Below are 15,793 nucleotides of genomic sequence, written 5' to 3'. Positions count from 1 at the left end.
TATTAAGACCTCAGTACCAGGGAATAACACATTATACACTGAGGCCGATTCCAGTGGGCGTTCAAGACAAACTAGCTGTAAAAGTACATGAAATACATGACACCAGGTGTTCGCGAAAAGGGGTAAACAAAGCTTACCCAGCCGGCTCATGCTCATGGTGTCGAGCTGGACCAAAGATATTCGAGCTGCTGTTAAAACCAGGTCAGGGTTAAACACTCAGTCACAGCTCGGGTGACTCCAACAAGCATGTTTAAAGTACACCCGTACACATTGCAACATATCTATAAGGCTCCGGTTACACTCCAGCCAACCAGCTACCGACAAGCACCATCCACACCGTGTGACACGGGTGTATATATAGGGCGTGTAGTACGGACGTTATTCCATCGACGCATCACAAAACTGCCGTCATGATGAAAATCGCCCTGTTCGCTCTATTCGTTGCCTTGACTGCAGCAGGTCCTGTTGCCGATCCTTGCTGCACCCCCGACCAATGGGAAGGCATTGCTGGCAGCATCGTGGGATCTGTGACCAACGGGAAGAGCACCTCAGCTCAGGTATTTATGGCTTGTCTGTCTGTGTGTCTGTCTGACTGTCTGTTTGTTCGTTTCTTTCTTTCTTTGTTTAACCAATGGGAAGAGCACCTCAGCTCAGGTATTTATGGCTTGTTTGTTTGTCTGTCTGTCTGTCTGTCTGTTTTTTTGTTTGTTTGTTTAACGCCGCACGCGGTATTATACCAGCTATATGGTTGCGGTCTGTAAATAATGAAATCTTGACAAGACACTCAAGTGCTTGACATCGTGAGCATCGATCTCCAGAACTGGGACACGATGACGTGCATCAACTATTCTTACTTTCAGTCGCCTGTCACGGTCTGAAATATATACCGGCTCACTTATTAATGTGGATCGCACATTATGATTTTGCAGACGATGTAATTCTAGTATCTACCTTAATTATTGGGTTACAAAACCAACTAAACATACTAGAAAGATATTCTTCAGAATGGTCGCTATCAGTAAATCTTCAAAAGACTAATATTGTTGTATTTAGAAAAGGTGGTCCCCTCTCTTCGAAGGAAAAGTGGTGTTTTAATTCTAAACCCGTTAATGTCGTAAATCATTATAAATACCTCGGTGTAAAGCTTTTCCTTAACTATGAACTGGACACATTGTGCTGCAGATTTAGCTCTCAGAGCTAAGAAAGCACTGTTACACCTCTTGTCCGTTTATAACAACGTTGGTTTCCTTACCCACAACGTGTTTTTCAAATTATTTGATGTACACATTCAGCCTATTCTTTTGTACGGTTCCGAAATATGGGGCTTCCAACCTTTCCAAGCGCTTGAAAAGATACACTTACTGGCCTGCAAGAAATTTCTAGGCGTTACACAATCTACCCCTAACGACATGGTATATGGAGAATGTGGGAGATTTCCAGTTTTCATTAATGCTCAAATTAGATGCTTAAAATACTGGCTAAAGATAGCACAATCACCGTCTCCCGAACATTTCCTACAATATGCTTCTACATTTAGAAAGTAACGGCAAAGAAACTTGGGCGTCCCATATAAGGAACCTTCTTTGTTCTAAAGGTTTTGGTATCGTCTGGTTAAACCAAGGCGTAGGTAATGTCAATGTTTTCCTGAACCAGTTTAGAGATCGCTGTATATGTATTTTTTCAACAAGAATGGCACTCGAGGTTAGAAGAAAGCTCCCGTTTTGATTGTTACAGACAGTTTAAGTCCCTTTTAGAACCAGAAAGATATTTATCCCTCGTGACTACAAAGAATCTGAGACTGGTACTTGTAAAATTTAGATTGGGACTATTAGATTTAAAAGTAAAAGAAGGAAGAAGACTATCCATTGATAGAAATTACAGATCATGTCCATTTTGTAAAAAAGGCATTGAAGACGAATTACATTTTCTTGTTGAATGTCCAGCCTATGATAAAATCCGTTCTGATTATCTCCGTAAGTGTATTACAATCAGAAGTAATAATGCAGCATTTTACAAAATTGTTTCCTCATGCGATGTCTCCATTTTAAAAAGATTATCACTGTATATCCATCATGCTATTATGTTAAGAAAACAATTGTTATCCTCCTAAATAAGAACCTTCTTTGTAACCGATGTATATGGGCCGGGGGCCTTACATACAAATAAACATATTTTGACTTTTGACTTTGATATGAAGTGCAGTCGAGCACCGTTGTCTCGATATTCATGGGACCAAGAAAAAAAATCGAGTTATACGAACTTCGAGACATCCGATGTGGGAATATCATCACATATCACTATGAAAGAAATGTTTTGAGTTTGTATATATATTACGACTGAAAGTAAAGATGAGTGTGGCAGCCAGCCGTGAAGGTTCAATTATAAAAGAATGTTGCAAAAGTTATAAAACTGCTATTGCTGGCAAACAAGGATAAGTTGAGCACCGACCTGACAATTGACCCGTATTAGCATGTATGGGTGCCGACCACTGGCGCTTGCCATTGTTAGCGAAGGAGCCCCAGGTTGTCCGCGATGAAGTATAGTGCGATGGGTGAAGCAAGGCGTGTGCAGCTACGCGCAAAATCAATTTCATCGTCATGTAATACACGTGCACTAGCCTACATCAGCTCTGCCTTTCACAAACAAAATGGATTTGCTCCTTGCCGTGCACCGCCTACCGCTCGTAAACGCGTTCTCTGCGCCGGTCCAACTTAACCTTGTATGCAAGTGAGTGAGTGAGTTGAGTTTTACGCCGCACTCAGCAATATTCCAGCTATATGGCTGTGCTTGCTAGTAGTTGTTTTCGTAGGATAGTTTTTTATGTTTTGTTTTTGTTTGTTTGTTTGATTGTTCGGGGCTATTTTTGTTTATCTTTGAACATTCTCTAAACTTGGGTTCAAATACACCAAGGGTTTAAATATAACATACCAGTTGATATGGCTAAGTCAATACGATAATAGCGGCGTAAAAAAGCCTTACTTACTCACTCACTCTTATACGCACTAACGCGTGAAGATCCGGGTTAGAATTGAGCTTCTGCAACCCATGCTTGTAAGAGGCAACTATCGAAATCGGGTGGTCAGGCTCGCTGACTTGGTTGACACGTCATGGTATCCCTATTGCGTAGATCGATGCTTATGCTGTTGATCACTGGATTGCCTGGTCCAGACTCGATTATTTACAGACTGTCGCCATATAGCTGGAATATTGCCAAATGCGACATAAAACAAGAAACAAACAAATGTTTACGCACCAACCTGCTTTCCCGAGAATAACCGAATTTATGTGGATCGATTGGTCACATGTATGCCCTTGTTCATTCCAAGTCCTCCGACGTTGTTCGTGTTCTCATATACTGGTGCGTCAGCGTCCCCGTACCAGGTGCTTGTTGCTTGGGGGGGGGCGGTGGGGTAGCCTAGTGATTGAAGCGTTGGCTCGTCACGCCGAAGACCCTGGTTCGAATCCCCACATGGGTACAATGTGTGAAGCCCATTTCTGGTGTCCCCTGCCGTCATGTTGCTGGAATATTGCTAAAAGCGACGTAAAACCAAACTCAGTCAGTCAGTCAGTTGTTACTTGGGCACAGGTTCCGTACCACAGTACCATCGTAGCCCTACGATTACCGTAATGTGCATAATTTCACGGCCCATATTACGACAACCGCATTGTAAAACAGCGCGGGACGGTGGGGTAGTCTAGTAGTTAAAGCGTTTGCTCATCGCGCCGAAGACCCGGGTTCGATTCCCCACGTGGGTACAATGTGTTAAGCCCATTTCTGGTGTCCCCCACCGTGATATTGCTAGAATATTGCTGAAAGCGGCGTAAAACTTAATTCAGTCACTGTAAAACGACGCCCTCGCTGATTGTGTTTCATCGTACTCAGTTGCTCATGCTATCAACCATCCGTTTGTCTGGTCAAGAGTCGATTTACACAGGAAATCCTCTTTATTTTTGCCTGCTTGGTTCAGGTTTGTTTGTTTATTGTTTCGTTGTTGACTATCGATGACGCCACAATCAAAACATATCACGTAAAATATCTGTATGTGAACAATGACTAAGCGTATCAAAGTCACATGTAACTATTCGAGCCTGGTTCATTTTTCACGATCAACCACTTCCGTCACAAACACTTGCAAAGGCAGGTAAACTACTAATATTCACTTGAAAAAACCCACGTGAACCTATTGCGAAATACACCTGGCGTCATTTTCCATGATGGTTTTAATGGGCATTTTTTTCTGAGACGAGCTATCGATATCTTCTTCTTCAACAGTCAACGACTTTAATGTCCTACGACTTCACCGACATGATGCTAGCTTCTGACACCACCACCATGGTTGACGGCATGACCTTCAAGAACAAGACAATCATCGACTACAACAAGGTAAGCAGACAAGAGTGTCTTTCTACACTTTAATTAAAGTCACACGAAGTTGAAGAAACCTGTGTAGCTACTTCGAGTTATTCGAGGTTTGACAAATCCTCAAATAGTGACTATATTAGAAATGCGCAGGGGCCAAGAGTTTACTTCGAAACAAGCGTAGGTTCGGCACATCAAACTTCGACACAACGGTAGATCGGTAGCTCGATCCCCGGCCATAAACGAAGACGCTAAAAGATGCTGCTTATTGTTACCCTGCCTGTGCTCGCCGTTAATCTTGTGCTCATTATCTGCCCGTAGTTTTCTTCTGAACATCCTACCGTTACATTCCAAAATGAAATGGGTGCCTGTTTACGTATATTTCAAGTTACAAGTAGCCTTTATTTTGCTAGCATGATCTTTTTCTTGTTTCTCGTAGCGGGGCGGTGGGGTAGCCTAGTGGTTAAAGTGTTGGCTCGTCACGCCGAAGACCCGGGTTCGATTCCCCACATGGGCACAATGTGTGAAGCCTATTTCTGGAGTCCCCCGCCGTGATATTGCTGGAATATTGTGGTGGCGCGTGGTCCTGTGCTTAAAGCTCAGGTCACAAATCGGTGAAGTTAAGCAGCGTCGAGCTCGGAGAGTCCTTGGATGGGTGACCGTGTTTGGCAGCTTGACTCCTGAGAGTTTCTAGGACTTGAGTCCTGCCCCACAACGAAACACATGTGACACATGTGGTCTCACCTTAGGCAAGTGAGTTTGTTCAAAATTGTCTCTGTTCACCCAGCAGGAAAATGGGTACCCGGTGGAAAAAAGTCATATGACTATAACCTTCTAGCGCCTAACAGGCAGCTTGGGTTATCCTGGGTAATAATGTGCTGTGCCTTGATTGTTAGCGCTATGAGCATACCTAGTGTGGAGTTTGGCGCCATATAAATGGACACATTATTATTATTATTATTATTATTATTAATATTGCTAAAAGCGGCGTAAAACCCAGTCAGTCAGTCAGTTTCTCGTAGCCCGTCAGCCCCAGACCCAGACTAACCCCTAACATACTCTAGATAATGTTTATTATTACACGAACGAGTGTGTCATACGGCTTATACGAAACGAGTGTGAAATTTAGTGTTGCTCGAGTGAAATAATGTCTTAATTATCCATTTTATTCATGTATATTTGTGCAGTGAAACACGATAAGCAAGTGTGACGGCCCTCTTCATTGACGTCACCATCAGTTTTTGTATGACGTTACAGACGACGAAATACAGAAACAATGGTTGCTAGGCAAAAGCGATCATGTAATATGTGCACATGTGGACATATGATATATATGTTTCATATATGGGTAATAATCGCTAATATGTGCACAGGCTAATACCAGGAAGATGTGACACGCCCCGTTGTATTGCTGTTATATTCATTTAATGAACTATAGTATGACCAGAAATTATTGAGAATTTTAGGAATATGTTTAATTGGATTTCTAGTATAAACAACCTTGACCAGCTATCAAGTGCTTGGTTTTATTCAAGAGAGACAACTCCGTTAATCCTTTATCATTAGTTTGTGAAGAGTTATGCCCCTTTGTTTACGACATTTTCAGTGATCCTCAGTGTGGATGATTTAGAGAAGAAGAATTTGATTTTAGAGTATTATAACAAGGACATCAGATCAGCTAAAGTGGCATCCCTTTGTCCACTGTTTATCGTGTTGAAAAATATTGAAAAATTTATTGAAAAATATTGCAAATGGATATGGCATTGAGCACCATGGAGGCGCAGGTAGGCCCATAAAATTGATTGTCGGTGACAGGAGGCGGCTTGGTATACTCGTTTCTAAAAACAAACGAAGGAGTTTAGAAAACTTAAGGCTGGATATGATTGATAGAGAAACTGTGGCTGTCTGTAAGGAGACAATTAGAACTGAGCTGCATTCCATCACCGATCATGAAACCTGAACAAAAGGAGCGAAGGTTGAACTGGTGCTTACAGCATAGACATTTTAACTGGGACAATGTGATTTTCTCAGATGAAAGTTCTGTGTGGCTGTTTCCTAATACACTGAAAATCTGGACCAAACAAACTGAAAAACCTTTGTATCAGCGCCCAAAGTATAGTCCGAAATTTAACGTGTGGGGTTGCATATCTGTGTTAGGGGCAACGCCCCTCTGTGTATTTGAAGGGAATATGAACAGTGAGCGGTACACAGATATTCTCGAGGGACATTTACTTCCATCTGCTCACGTGTTCTATGGAAATTGTGGATTTTTCAGCAGGACAACCACCCAAAACATCGTTCAAAGCATTCACAGGCCTGGTTTCGGACCCAAAATACGACATTATTAGATTGGCCAAGCTATAGCCCTGACCTAAATCCAACAGAAAATGTTTGGGGACTTATGAAGGAAAAATCTGACAAATATTGCTGAAATGAACGAAGAGGTGGTCCGATATTGGGACAGCATGGACAACGACTTTCTAACTTCTTTGATCAGTAGTATGCCCCGCCACATTGAAGCCTGCATTGCAGCCCATGGTGACTTGACAAAATACTAACTGTTCACCTGTTTTTGAATCTGGAGTTATGTTCTGCTAATATTCACATTTAATACGTGAGTAATGAGTGAAAAAAATTACAATCTTTAAATTCTCAACAAATTCTGGTTGTACTGTAGTTGTTTGTTCCAACTCTATGAAATAATGCACTTTGATATTACTCGTAGCTGTAATATCGTTTTGTGGAAAGAGGACCTGTGTGCAATGACGTGTGTGTAAATATTATGTCACATTTGACTGCAGTGACGAACTGGTGACGTCATCAGGGGTGATATATCTGGATATGATAATGTTCCAGAAACTGATGTATAACTTCAACGAGATGTCGGGCGTCTGTGACGTGATGGAGTTTGACCAACCCTTCCAGAAGGCCTGCGTCCCAGGTGAGTGAGTGAGTGACTGATGGCAGGTACTTGCAAGCGAGTGAATCAGCGAGGAAGCGTGCGTGAGAGTGTGCGAGGGAGCGTGCGAGTGAGTGAGCGAGGGGGCGTGCGTGCGAGTGAGTGAGGAAGCTTGCGTGCGAGTGAGTGAGTGAGGGAGCGTGCGAGCGAGTGAGTGAGCGAGGGAACGTGCGTGCGTTCGAGTGAGCGAGGGAACGTGCGTTCGAGTGAGCGCGGGAGCATGCCAGCGAGTGAGTGAGGGAGGGAGCGGGCGTGCGAGTGAGTGAGGGGGCGTGCGACTGAGTGACTCGATGTGTTGGTATATGACTCGATGTGATTATATGTGACTCGATGTGATGGTATGTGACTCGATGTGACTCGATGTGACCCGATGTCACTCGATGTGTTCATATGTGACTCGATGTGATGATATGTGACTCAATGTGATGGTATGTGACTCGATGTGATGATGTGTGACTCGATGTAATGGTATGTGACCCAATGTGATGGTATGTGACTCGATGTGATGATGTGTGACTCGATGTAATGGTATGTGACTCGATGTGATGTCATGTGACTCGATGTGATGGTATGTGACTCGATGTGATGATATGTGACTCGATGTGATGATATGTGACTCGATGTGATGATATGTGACTCGATGTGATGGTATGTTACTCGATGTGATGATATGTGACTCGATGTGATGATATGTGACTCAATGTGATGGTATGTGACTCGATGGGATGATGTGTGACTCAATGTGATGGTATGTGACTCAATGTGAAGGTATGTGACTCGATGTGATGATATGTGACTCGATGTGATGATATATGACTATGTGACTCGATGTGATGATATGTGACTCGATGTGATGGTATGTGATGATGTGATGATATGTGACTCAATGTGATGTGATATGTGACCCGATGTGATGATGTGTTGATGTGACTCAATGTGATGATATGTGACTCAATGTGACCAGATGTCACTCGATGTGATGATATGTGACTCAATGTGATGGTATGTGACTCGATGTGATGATATGTGACTCGATGTGATGATATGTGACTCAATGTGATGATATGTGACTCGATGTGATGGTATGTGACTCGATGTGATGGTATGTGACTCAATGTGATGGTATGTGACTCGATGTGATGATATGTGACTCGATGTGATGATATGTGACTCGATGTGATGATATGTGACTCAATGTGATGATATGTGACTCGATGTGATGGTATGTGACTCGATGTGATGGTATGTGACTCGATGTGATGATATGTGACTCGATGTGATGGTATGTGACTCGATGTGATGATGTGTGACTCGATGTGATGGTATGTGACTCGATGTGATGATATGTGACTCGATGTGTTGGTATGTGACTCGATGTGATGATATGTGACTCAATGTGACCCGATGTCACTCGATGTGATGATATGTGACTCAATGTGATGGTATGTGACTCGATGTGATGATATGTGACTCGATGTGATGATATGTGACTCAATGTGATGGTATGTGACTCGATGTGATGATATGTCACTCGATGTGATGTGACTCGATGTGATGATATGTGACTCGATGTAATGGTATGTGACTCGATGTGATGGTATGTGACTCGATGTGATGATATGTGACTCGATGTGTTGATGGTATGTGATGATATGTGACTCGATGTGATGATATGTGACTCAATGTGATGATATGTGACTCAATGTGATGTCATGTGACTCGATGTGATATGTGACTCGATGTGATGATATGTGACTCGATGTGATGATGTGACTCGATGTGGTATGTTACTCGATGTGATGTGACTCGATGTGTTGATATGTGACTCGATGTGATGATATGTGACTCAATGTCATGTCACTCGATGTGATGATATGTGACTCGATGTGATGGTATGTGACTCGATGTGATGATATGTGACTCGATGTGATGATATGTACTCAATGTAACGTCGATGTGATGATATTTGCAATAGTACTCGATTGATGATATTTCAGCCATATCGTGGACTCGATGTGATTGTATGTGACTCGATGTGATGGCATGTGGCTCGATGTGATGGTATGTGACTCGATGTGATGGTATGTGACTCGAGGTGATGATATCTGACTCGATGTGATAATATGTGATGATTCCAAAACCCGAGGGGATAATACAATGTGATCTTACAATGAGGTGAGGTGAGGTGAAATTGGGTTTTACGTCGTGCTTGAGAATATTCCGCTCATATGACGACGTGCATGCGTATGTATGTGTATGTGCGGCTGCTTGTACTAGCCCAGACTGAAGCTGGTTTTGTAGTGCTAGCCCACTGAGATACCATGCTGCAGTGAAGCATGAATTCCCCACTCAGACACATTATACTGACTCCGAGCCGACCAGTCCTTGTTGTACCCATTTATGCCGAGCACCAGGCAGGGACCAACAAGTACCATATTTTAACGTCTTTTGGTATGACGCGGTCGGGGATCTAACCCGCGACCTTCCGCTCTCTGGGCGGACGCTCTAACCACTACACCACGGACGCAATGTGGGTGACGCAACGGGCGTGAGTTGATGATACAAAGTCGATGTGTGTTGATACAAAGACGATGTGTGTTGATACAAAGACGATGTGTGTTGATACAAAGTTGCGATGTGATAATACAAAGACGATATATGTTGAAACGAATACTTTGTAATATCGTGATCCAGGGCATTTGATTATCTCTTCTCCAGATAATGCAAAAGAGCTCGGTAATTTTTACTATGGCGCCGGTGACAACATGCTGCAGGCAACCTCATACATGATCCAACAAGATCCTTTCACAGCCTACGTCTCCATGACCACAACAGGCTGCATCCCAATCACCGAGATCGCCTACGGTGATCTCGGCACAAGTACGTAGCTATTTGAGTGAGTGAGTGAGTGAGTGAGAAGTTTTACGCCTCTCTTAGCAATATTCCTGCAATACACCAGAAATGGGCTTCACACATTGTACTCAGGTAGGGAATCGAACCCAGATCTACCAAGTAATGGTGTATGATGTCCTTTGATTCATATGTACGATGCCTCTTATTCAGGTGTATGATACCCCTTGATTCAGGTGTATCGTACCCCTTGATTCAGGTGTATCATACCCCTTGATTCAGGCATATGGTACCCTTTGATTCAGGTGTATGATACCCCTTGATCCAGGTGTATCGTACCCCTTGATTTAGGTGTATCATACCCCTTGATTCAGGCATATGGTACCTTTTGATTCAGGCGTATGATACCCCTTGATTCAGGTGTATCATACCCCTTGATTCAGGTGTATCATACCCCTTGATTCAGGCATATGGTACCCCTTGATTCAGGTGTATCGTACCCCTTGATTCAGGTGTATCATACCCCTTGATTCAGGCATATGGTATCCCTTGATTCAGATGTATCGTACCCCTTGATTCAGGTGTATCATACCCCTTGATTCAGGCATATGGTACCCTTTGATTCAGGTGTATCATACCCCTTGATGCAGGCATATGGTACCCTTTGATTCAGGTGTATCATACCCCTTGATTCAGGCATATGGTACCCTTTGATTCAGGTGTATGATACCCCTTGATTCAGGTGTATGATACCCCTTGATTCAGGCATATGGTACCCTTTGATTCAGGTGTATGATACCCCTTGATTCAGGTGTATCATACCCCTTGATTCAGGTGTATCATACCCCTTGATTCAGGTGTATCATACCCCTTGATTCAGGCATATGGTACCCCTTGATTCAGGTGTATCATACCCCTTGATTCAGGTGTATCATACCCCTTGATTCAGGCATATGTTACCCCTTGATTCAGGCATATGGTACCCTTTGATTCAGGTGTATCATACCCCTTGATTCAGGCATATGGTACCCTTTGATTCCGGTGTATCATACCCCTTGATTCAGGCATATGGTACCCTTTGATTCAGGTGTAACGTACCCCTTGATTCAGGCATATGGTACCCCTAGATTCAGGCATATGGTACCCCTTGATTCAGGCATATGGTACCCTTTGATTCAGGCATATGGTACCCCTTGATTCAGGCATATGGTACCCTTTGATTCAGGCATATGGTACCCCTTGATTCAGGCATATGGTACCCTTTGATTCAGGCATATGGTACCCTTTGATTCAGGACGTTTGGATAACTGAAGCCTAGGCCTGCTATTGTCATTAAACTAAATATGGATTAGCTGTGCGCATTGCTGATATTATTCCAAGTTGCGATAATGTTACCTTATAGCTCATTAGAGCACAACGGCTCTACCATTTGCTACTAAGGACGAAGACCCAGATCAATCCCCCCTAAGTGTAAAGTCTTCTTTGTACTAAAGCGGAGTTAAACTCCATTAACTCACTCACGCCCTCAAAGTATGGATCATTCTGTATGTTCTTTCTGTTTCAGCCGCCGTAATGACCACCACTGGGTTTGTAAACATCACTCCTGGAATCAAAGATAAATCTGTCTTCACCCCACCATCGGCCTGTGCTCAGGCCAAAGTGGTAAGTGTTGTCTATAAACATCTCCTAGAGGCCTGTGCTCAGGCCAAAATGGTAGTGTTGTCTATAAACATCTCCTGGAGGCCCGTGCTCAGGCCAAAGTGGTAAGTGTTGTTCATAAACATTTACCAAAGGTCTGTGGTCAAGCCAAAGTGGTAAGTGTTGCCTATGAATATTTTCAAGAGGTCTGTGATCAGGCCAAAGTGGTAAGTGTTGCTTATAAACATCTCCTTTAGGTCTTAGATCAAGCCAAAGTGGTAAGTGTTGTCTATAAACATCTTCTAGAGGTCTGTGCTCAGGCCAAAGTGGTAAGTGTTACCTATAAACATCTACCAGAGGTCTGTGATCAAGCCAAAGTGGTAAGTGTTACTTATAAATCTCTACCAGAGGTATGTGATGAAGCCAAAGTGGTAAATGTTGCCTATAAACATCTACCAGAGGTCTGTGATCAAGCCAAAGTGGTAAGTGTTGCCTATAGACATTTTCAAGAGGTCTGTGATCAAGCCAAAGTGGTAAGTGTTCTCTGTAAACATCTTCTAGAAGTCTGAGATCAAGCCAAAGTGGTAATTGTTACCTATAAACATCTACCAGAGGTCTGTGATCAAGCCAAAGTGTAAAGTGTTCTCTGTAAACATCTTCTAGGGGTCTGTGATCAAGCCAAAGTGGTAAGTGTTACCTATTAAACATCTACCAGAGGTCTGTGATCAAGCTAATGTGGTAAGTGTTACCTATAAACATCTACCAGAGGTCTGTGATCAAGCCAAAGTGGTAAGTGTTCCCTGTAAACATCTTCTAGAGGTCTGTGATCAAGCCAAAGTGGTAAGTGTTACCTATTAACATCTACCAGAGGTCTGTGGTCAAGCCAAAGTGGTATATGTTACCTATAAACATCTACCAGAGGTCTGTGGTCAAGCCAAAGTGGTAAGTGTTCTCTGTAAACATCCTCTTGAGGTCTGTGGTCAAGCCAAAGTGGTAAGTGTTACCTATACACATCTGGAGGCCTGTGATCAAGCCAAAGTGGTAAGTGTTGCCTATAAACATTTTCAAAAGGTCTTAATGATACAAAATACTTACCTCACTGATTCAACCCTCAGCATTTTTGATACAATACCCTTGAAGATCCGGGTAAGAATTCCGGGTTAGATGCGGGTCTTCAGTAACCCATGCTTGTCGTCAGAGGTGACAAACGGTACCAGGTGGTCAGGCTCGCTGACTTGGTCGTATTCCAATTGCGTAGATCGATGCTCATGCTGTTGATCACTGGATTGTCTGGTCAAGATTCGATTATTAAAATCCCGCCGCAATGAAGCTGGAATATTTTCTACTGTGGCGTAAAACTAACTCACTCACTTGCTGTTACAATACCCAGGATGTTAAAACGATCCATGATATTATGACACGAACTTAAAAACAATCTAAAATCGGTGAACCGAGACTGATGTTTCAATATTTACGCCGCACTCAGCTATATAGCGGCGGTCTGTAAATGATCGAGTCTGAACTCAGTGATCAACAGCATGAGCATCGATCTAAGCAACTGGGAACCGATGACTTGTGTCAACCAAGTCAGGGAGCCTTACCACCTGATCCCGTTAGTCGCCTCTTACGACAAGCATGGGTAACTATAGACCAATTCTAACCCGGATCTTCACGGGTACAGTCGAGTCTGAAGATGCTATTCGTACCGTTGCCTGGTACGACAAGCAAGAGGAACTCTGTTTCTAATCCCCATGTGTAAGGTGACGCAAAAAGCGGCTTCAGCGTTATAATTTTTAATATAGCGGTAACCTCACTCACTTCACTACATAGGGGCGGTGGGGTAGCCTAGTGGTTAAAGCGTTTGCTCTTCACGCCAAAGGCCGGGGTTCGATTCCCCACATGCGTACGGTGTGTGGAGACCATTTCTGGTGTCCCCCGCTGTGATGTTGTTGGAATATTGCTAAAAGTGGCGTACAACCATACTCACTCACCCAGCCTCTGTTCACCCAGCAGAAAATGGGTACCCGGTTGGATAAAGTCATGTGACTATAACCTTCTAGCGCCTAACAGGCAGCTTGGGTCATCCGGGGTAATAATAATCAGGGTGTTAGCGCCTTGTTGCGTGGAGATTAGCGCATTATAAGACTTCTCATTATTATTATTATTATTATTATTATTATTATATCAATCGCTACCCCAATCAACGCTTTGTCGGTAATTTATATATGTTTATATGTATTGTCATTTCAGCAAGACGCCAAGAAGAGTACTACACGTGGCATGCTTGGCCTCCATGTTTAGTTATTTTCCTCGGATTAACATGTCTCGCCACGCTGCCCTATGTGGTACGGAACCACGCGAGAGAACTAGCAACTCTGTTTCAACTTTAGATCAATAAAAAAAGTCACAAGCTGAACAATTCCGCCGTGATCCGATGTTGTTTTTGTTTTGTTTTTAACATCGTTTCAAATATACGCAATCAACAGGGAAACCGAGTCTTACCCACGTGATCTAATCATAACCACGTGATCTGTCCTTGGCACTATTCAACAAAGTAATGATAGCGCTAGGACTAGCGTAGTTCCATGTTAAAGCGTCACCTTAGCGCTACGTGAAAGTATCACCTCGTAACCTACGGCTGTCGTAATTCTATTATAAAGTATCACCATAGCGCTACGACTGTCGTAATTCTATGTTAAAGTAACACCCCAGCCCTACGGCTGTCGTAATTCTATGTTAAAATATCACCTCAGCGTTACGGTTGTCGTAATTCTATGTTAAAGTATCACCTCAGCGTTACGGCTGTCGTAATTCTATGTTAAAGTATCACCTCAGCGTTACGGTTGTCGTAATTCTATGTTAAATTATCACCTCAGCGTTACGGTTGTCGTAATTCTATGTTAAAGTATCACCTCAGCGTTACGGTTGTCGTAATTCTATGTTAAATTATCACCTCAGCGTTACGGTTGTCGTAATTCTATGTTAAAGTATCACCTTTGCTCTACGATCGCTTTATTGAATGGGACCATGATCTCGGCTCAAAATGATTCAAACTGAAGACGAGTACTAGTGAGTGAGTTTAGTTTTACGCCGCACTCAGCAATATTCCAGCTATATGGCAGGGGTCTGTAAACAATCGAGTCTGGACCAGACAATCCAGTGATCAACAGCATGAGCATCGATCTACGCAATTGGGATACGATGACATGTGTCAGCCAAGTCAGCGAGTCTGACCACCTGCTCCTGTTTGTCGCCTCTTACGACAAGCATGGATTAAGAGATGAATCTTGAACAACATGATCAGCTGAAAAATCTCACGAAGGGGAACACCAGTAATAAACCCACCCAAACACGCACACGCACGCGCACATATACGGCGATGGTTAGGGTTGTATTATTGGAATAATGTATCAAAAACCATACCAATTTATTCATCGAGTGAAACGTATTTCTGACGCAAAAGTAGAAGCGCTGACTAAAAACATAACAGGACTGAAACAAGGCTTGGTATTGTCACCGTTACTGCCTTTCTGGAAAGTGTCACTTCAGAAAGTCTTTCTGACGCTCTTATTTTTTTCAATTTTATCTCTACAGTGGTAAAGTTTCTTTTGGCCCTCGAAATAGTTGCGGTTTCTTACCTTAAGCTTTGATTGTTCTCTCGTTTTGATAACGGTTGCAATATTTTGGTACAATCCCATTTATACACGTGTACTCATTTTTACACCAGAAATGGGCATCACACATTGTACCCATGTCGGGAATCGAACCCGGGTCTTCGGCGTGACCAGCGAACGCTTTAACCACTGGGCTACCCCAACGCCCCTGGACCTATTGAAGTGTGTTGCACGAAATGGATTTCTTCAAACAATTATATATTGAGAGACATCTATCACGCTGCAGAACACGAGGACTCAAGGTGTATGAAAACCTAATGCTGCCAACTTTCTATCATAATAAAAAATTTCACCGATCGTTGCTTCGAGTAT

At 43.0% G+C, this 15,793-nt stretch overlaps 1 protein-coding gene across 1 annotated transcript; it reads left to right on the top strand.

Annotated features, from left to right (window-relative positions):
* The first annotated feature begins 372 nt into the window (after positions 1–372).
* Positions 373–14,246, top strand: LOC124274780 (mammalian ependymin-related protein 1-like). Its single transcript, XM_046710156.1, has 6 exons — positions 373–557; positions 4,274–4,384; positions 7,217–7,301; positions 10,038–10,199; positions 11,734–11,831; positions 14,058–14,246. The coding sequence occupies exons 1-6, from the start codon at positions 411–413 to the stop codon at positions 14,106–14,108; spliced, it is 654 nt and encodes a 217-aa protein (XP_046566112.1). The 5' UTR covers positions 373–410; the 3' UTR covers positions 14,109–14,246.
* The last annotated feature ends 1,547 nt before the right edge of the window (positions 14,247–15,793 follow it).

Source organism: Haliotis rubra, unplaced genomic scaffold (genome assembly GCF_003918875.1).
Source record: "Haliotis rubra isolate DU_JTF1 unplaced genomic scaffold, ASM391887v1 Scf194, whole genome shotgun sequence".
Classification (NCBI taxonomy): domain Eukaryota; kingdom Metazoa; phylum Mollusca; class Gastropoda; order Lepetellida; family Haliotidae; genus Haliotis; species Haliotis rubra.
Note: the sequence above shows the minus strand (reverse complement) of the source record. Positions and strands in the feature narration are given on the sequence as shown.

Bases quoted from the DNA above. Each gene is read 5' to 3' on its own strand.
- LOC124274780 (XM_046710156.1), top strand. From the start codon at position 411: ATGATGAAAATCGCCCTGTTCGCTCTATTCGTTGCCTTGACTGCAGCA. The intron at 10,200-11,733 runs GTACGTAGCTAT...TTTCTGTTTCAG, and splicing joins CTACGGTGATCTCGGCACAA to CCGCCGTAATGACCACCACT. The intron at 11,832-14,057 runs GTAAGTGTTGTC...TTGTCATTTCAG, and splicing joins CCTGTGCTCAGGCCAAAGTG to CAAGACGCCAAGAAGAGTAC.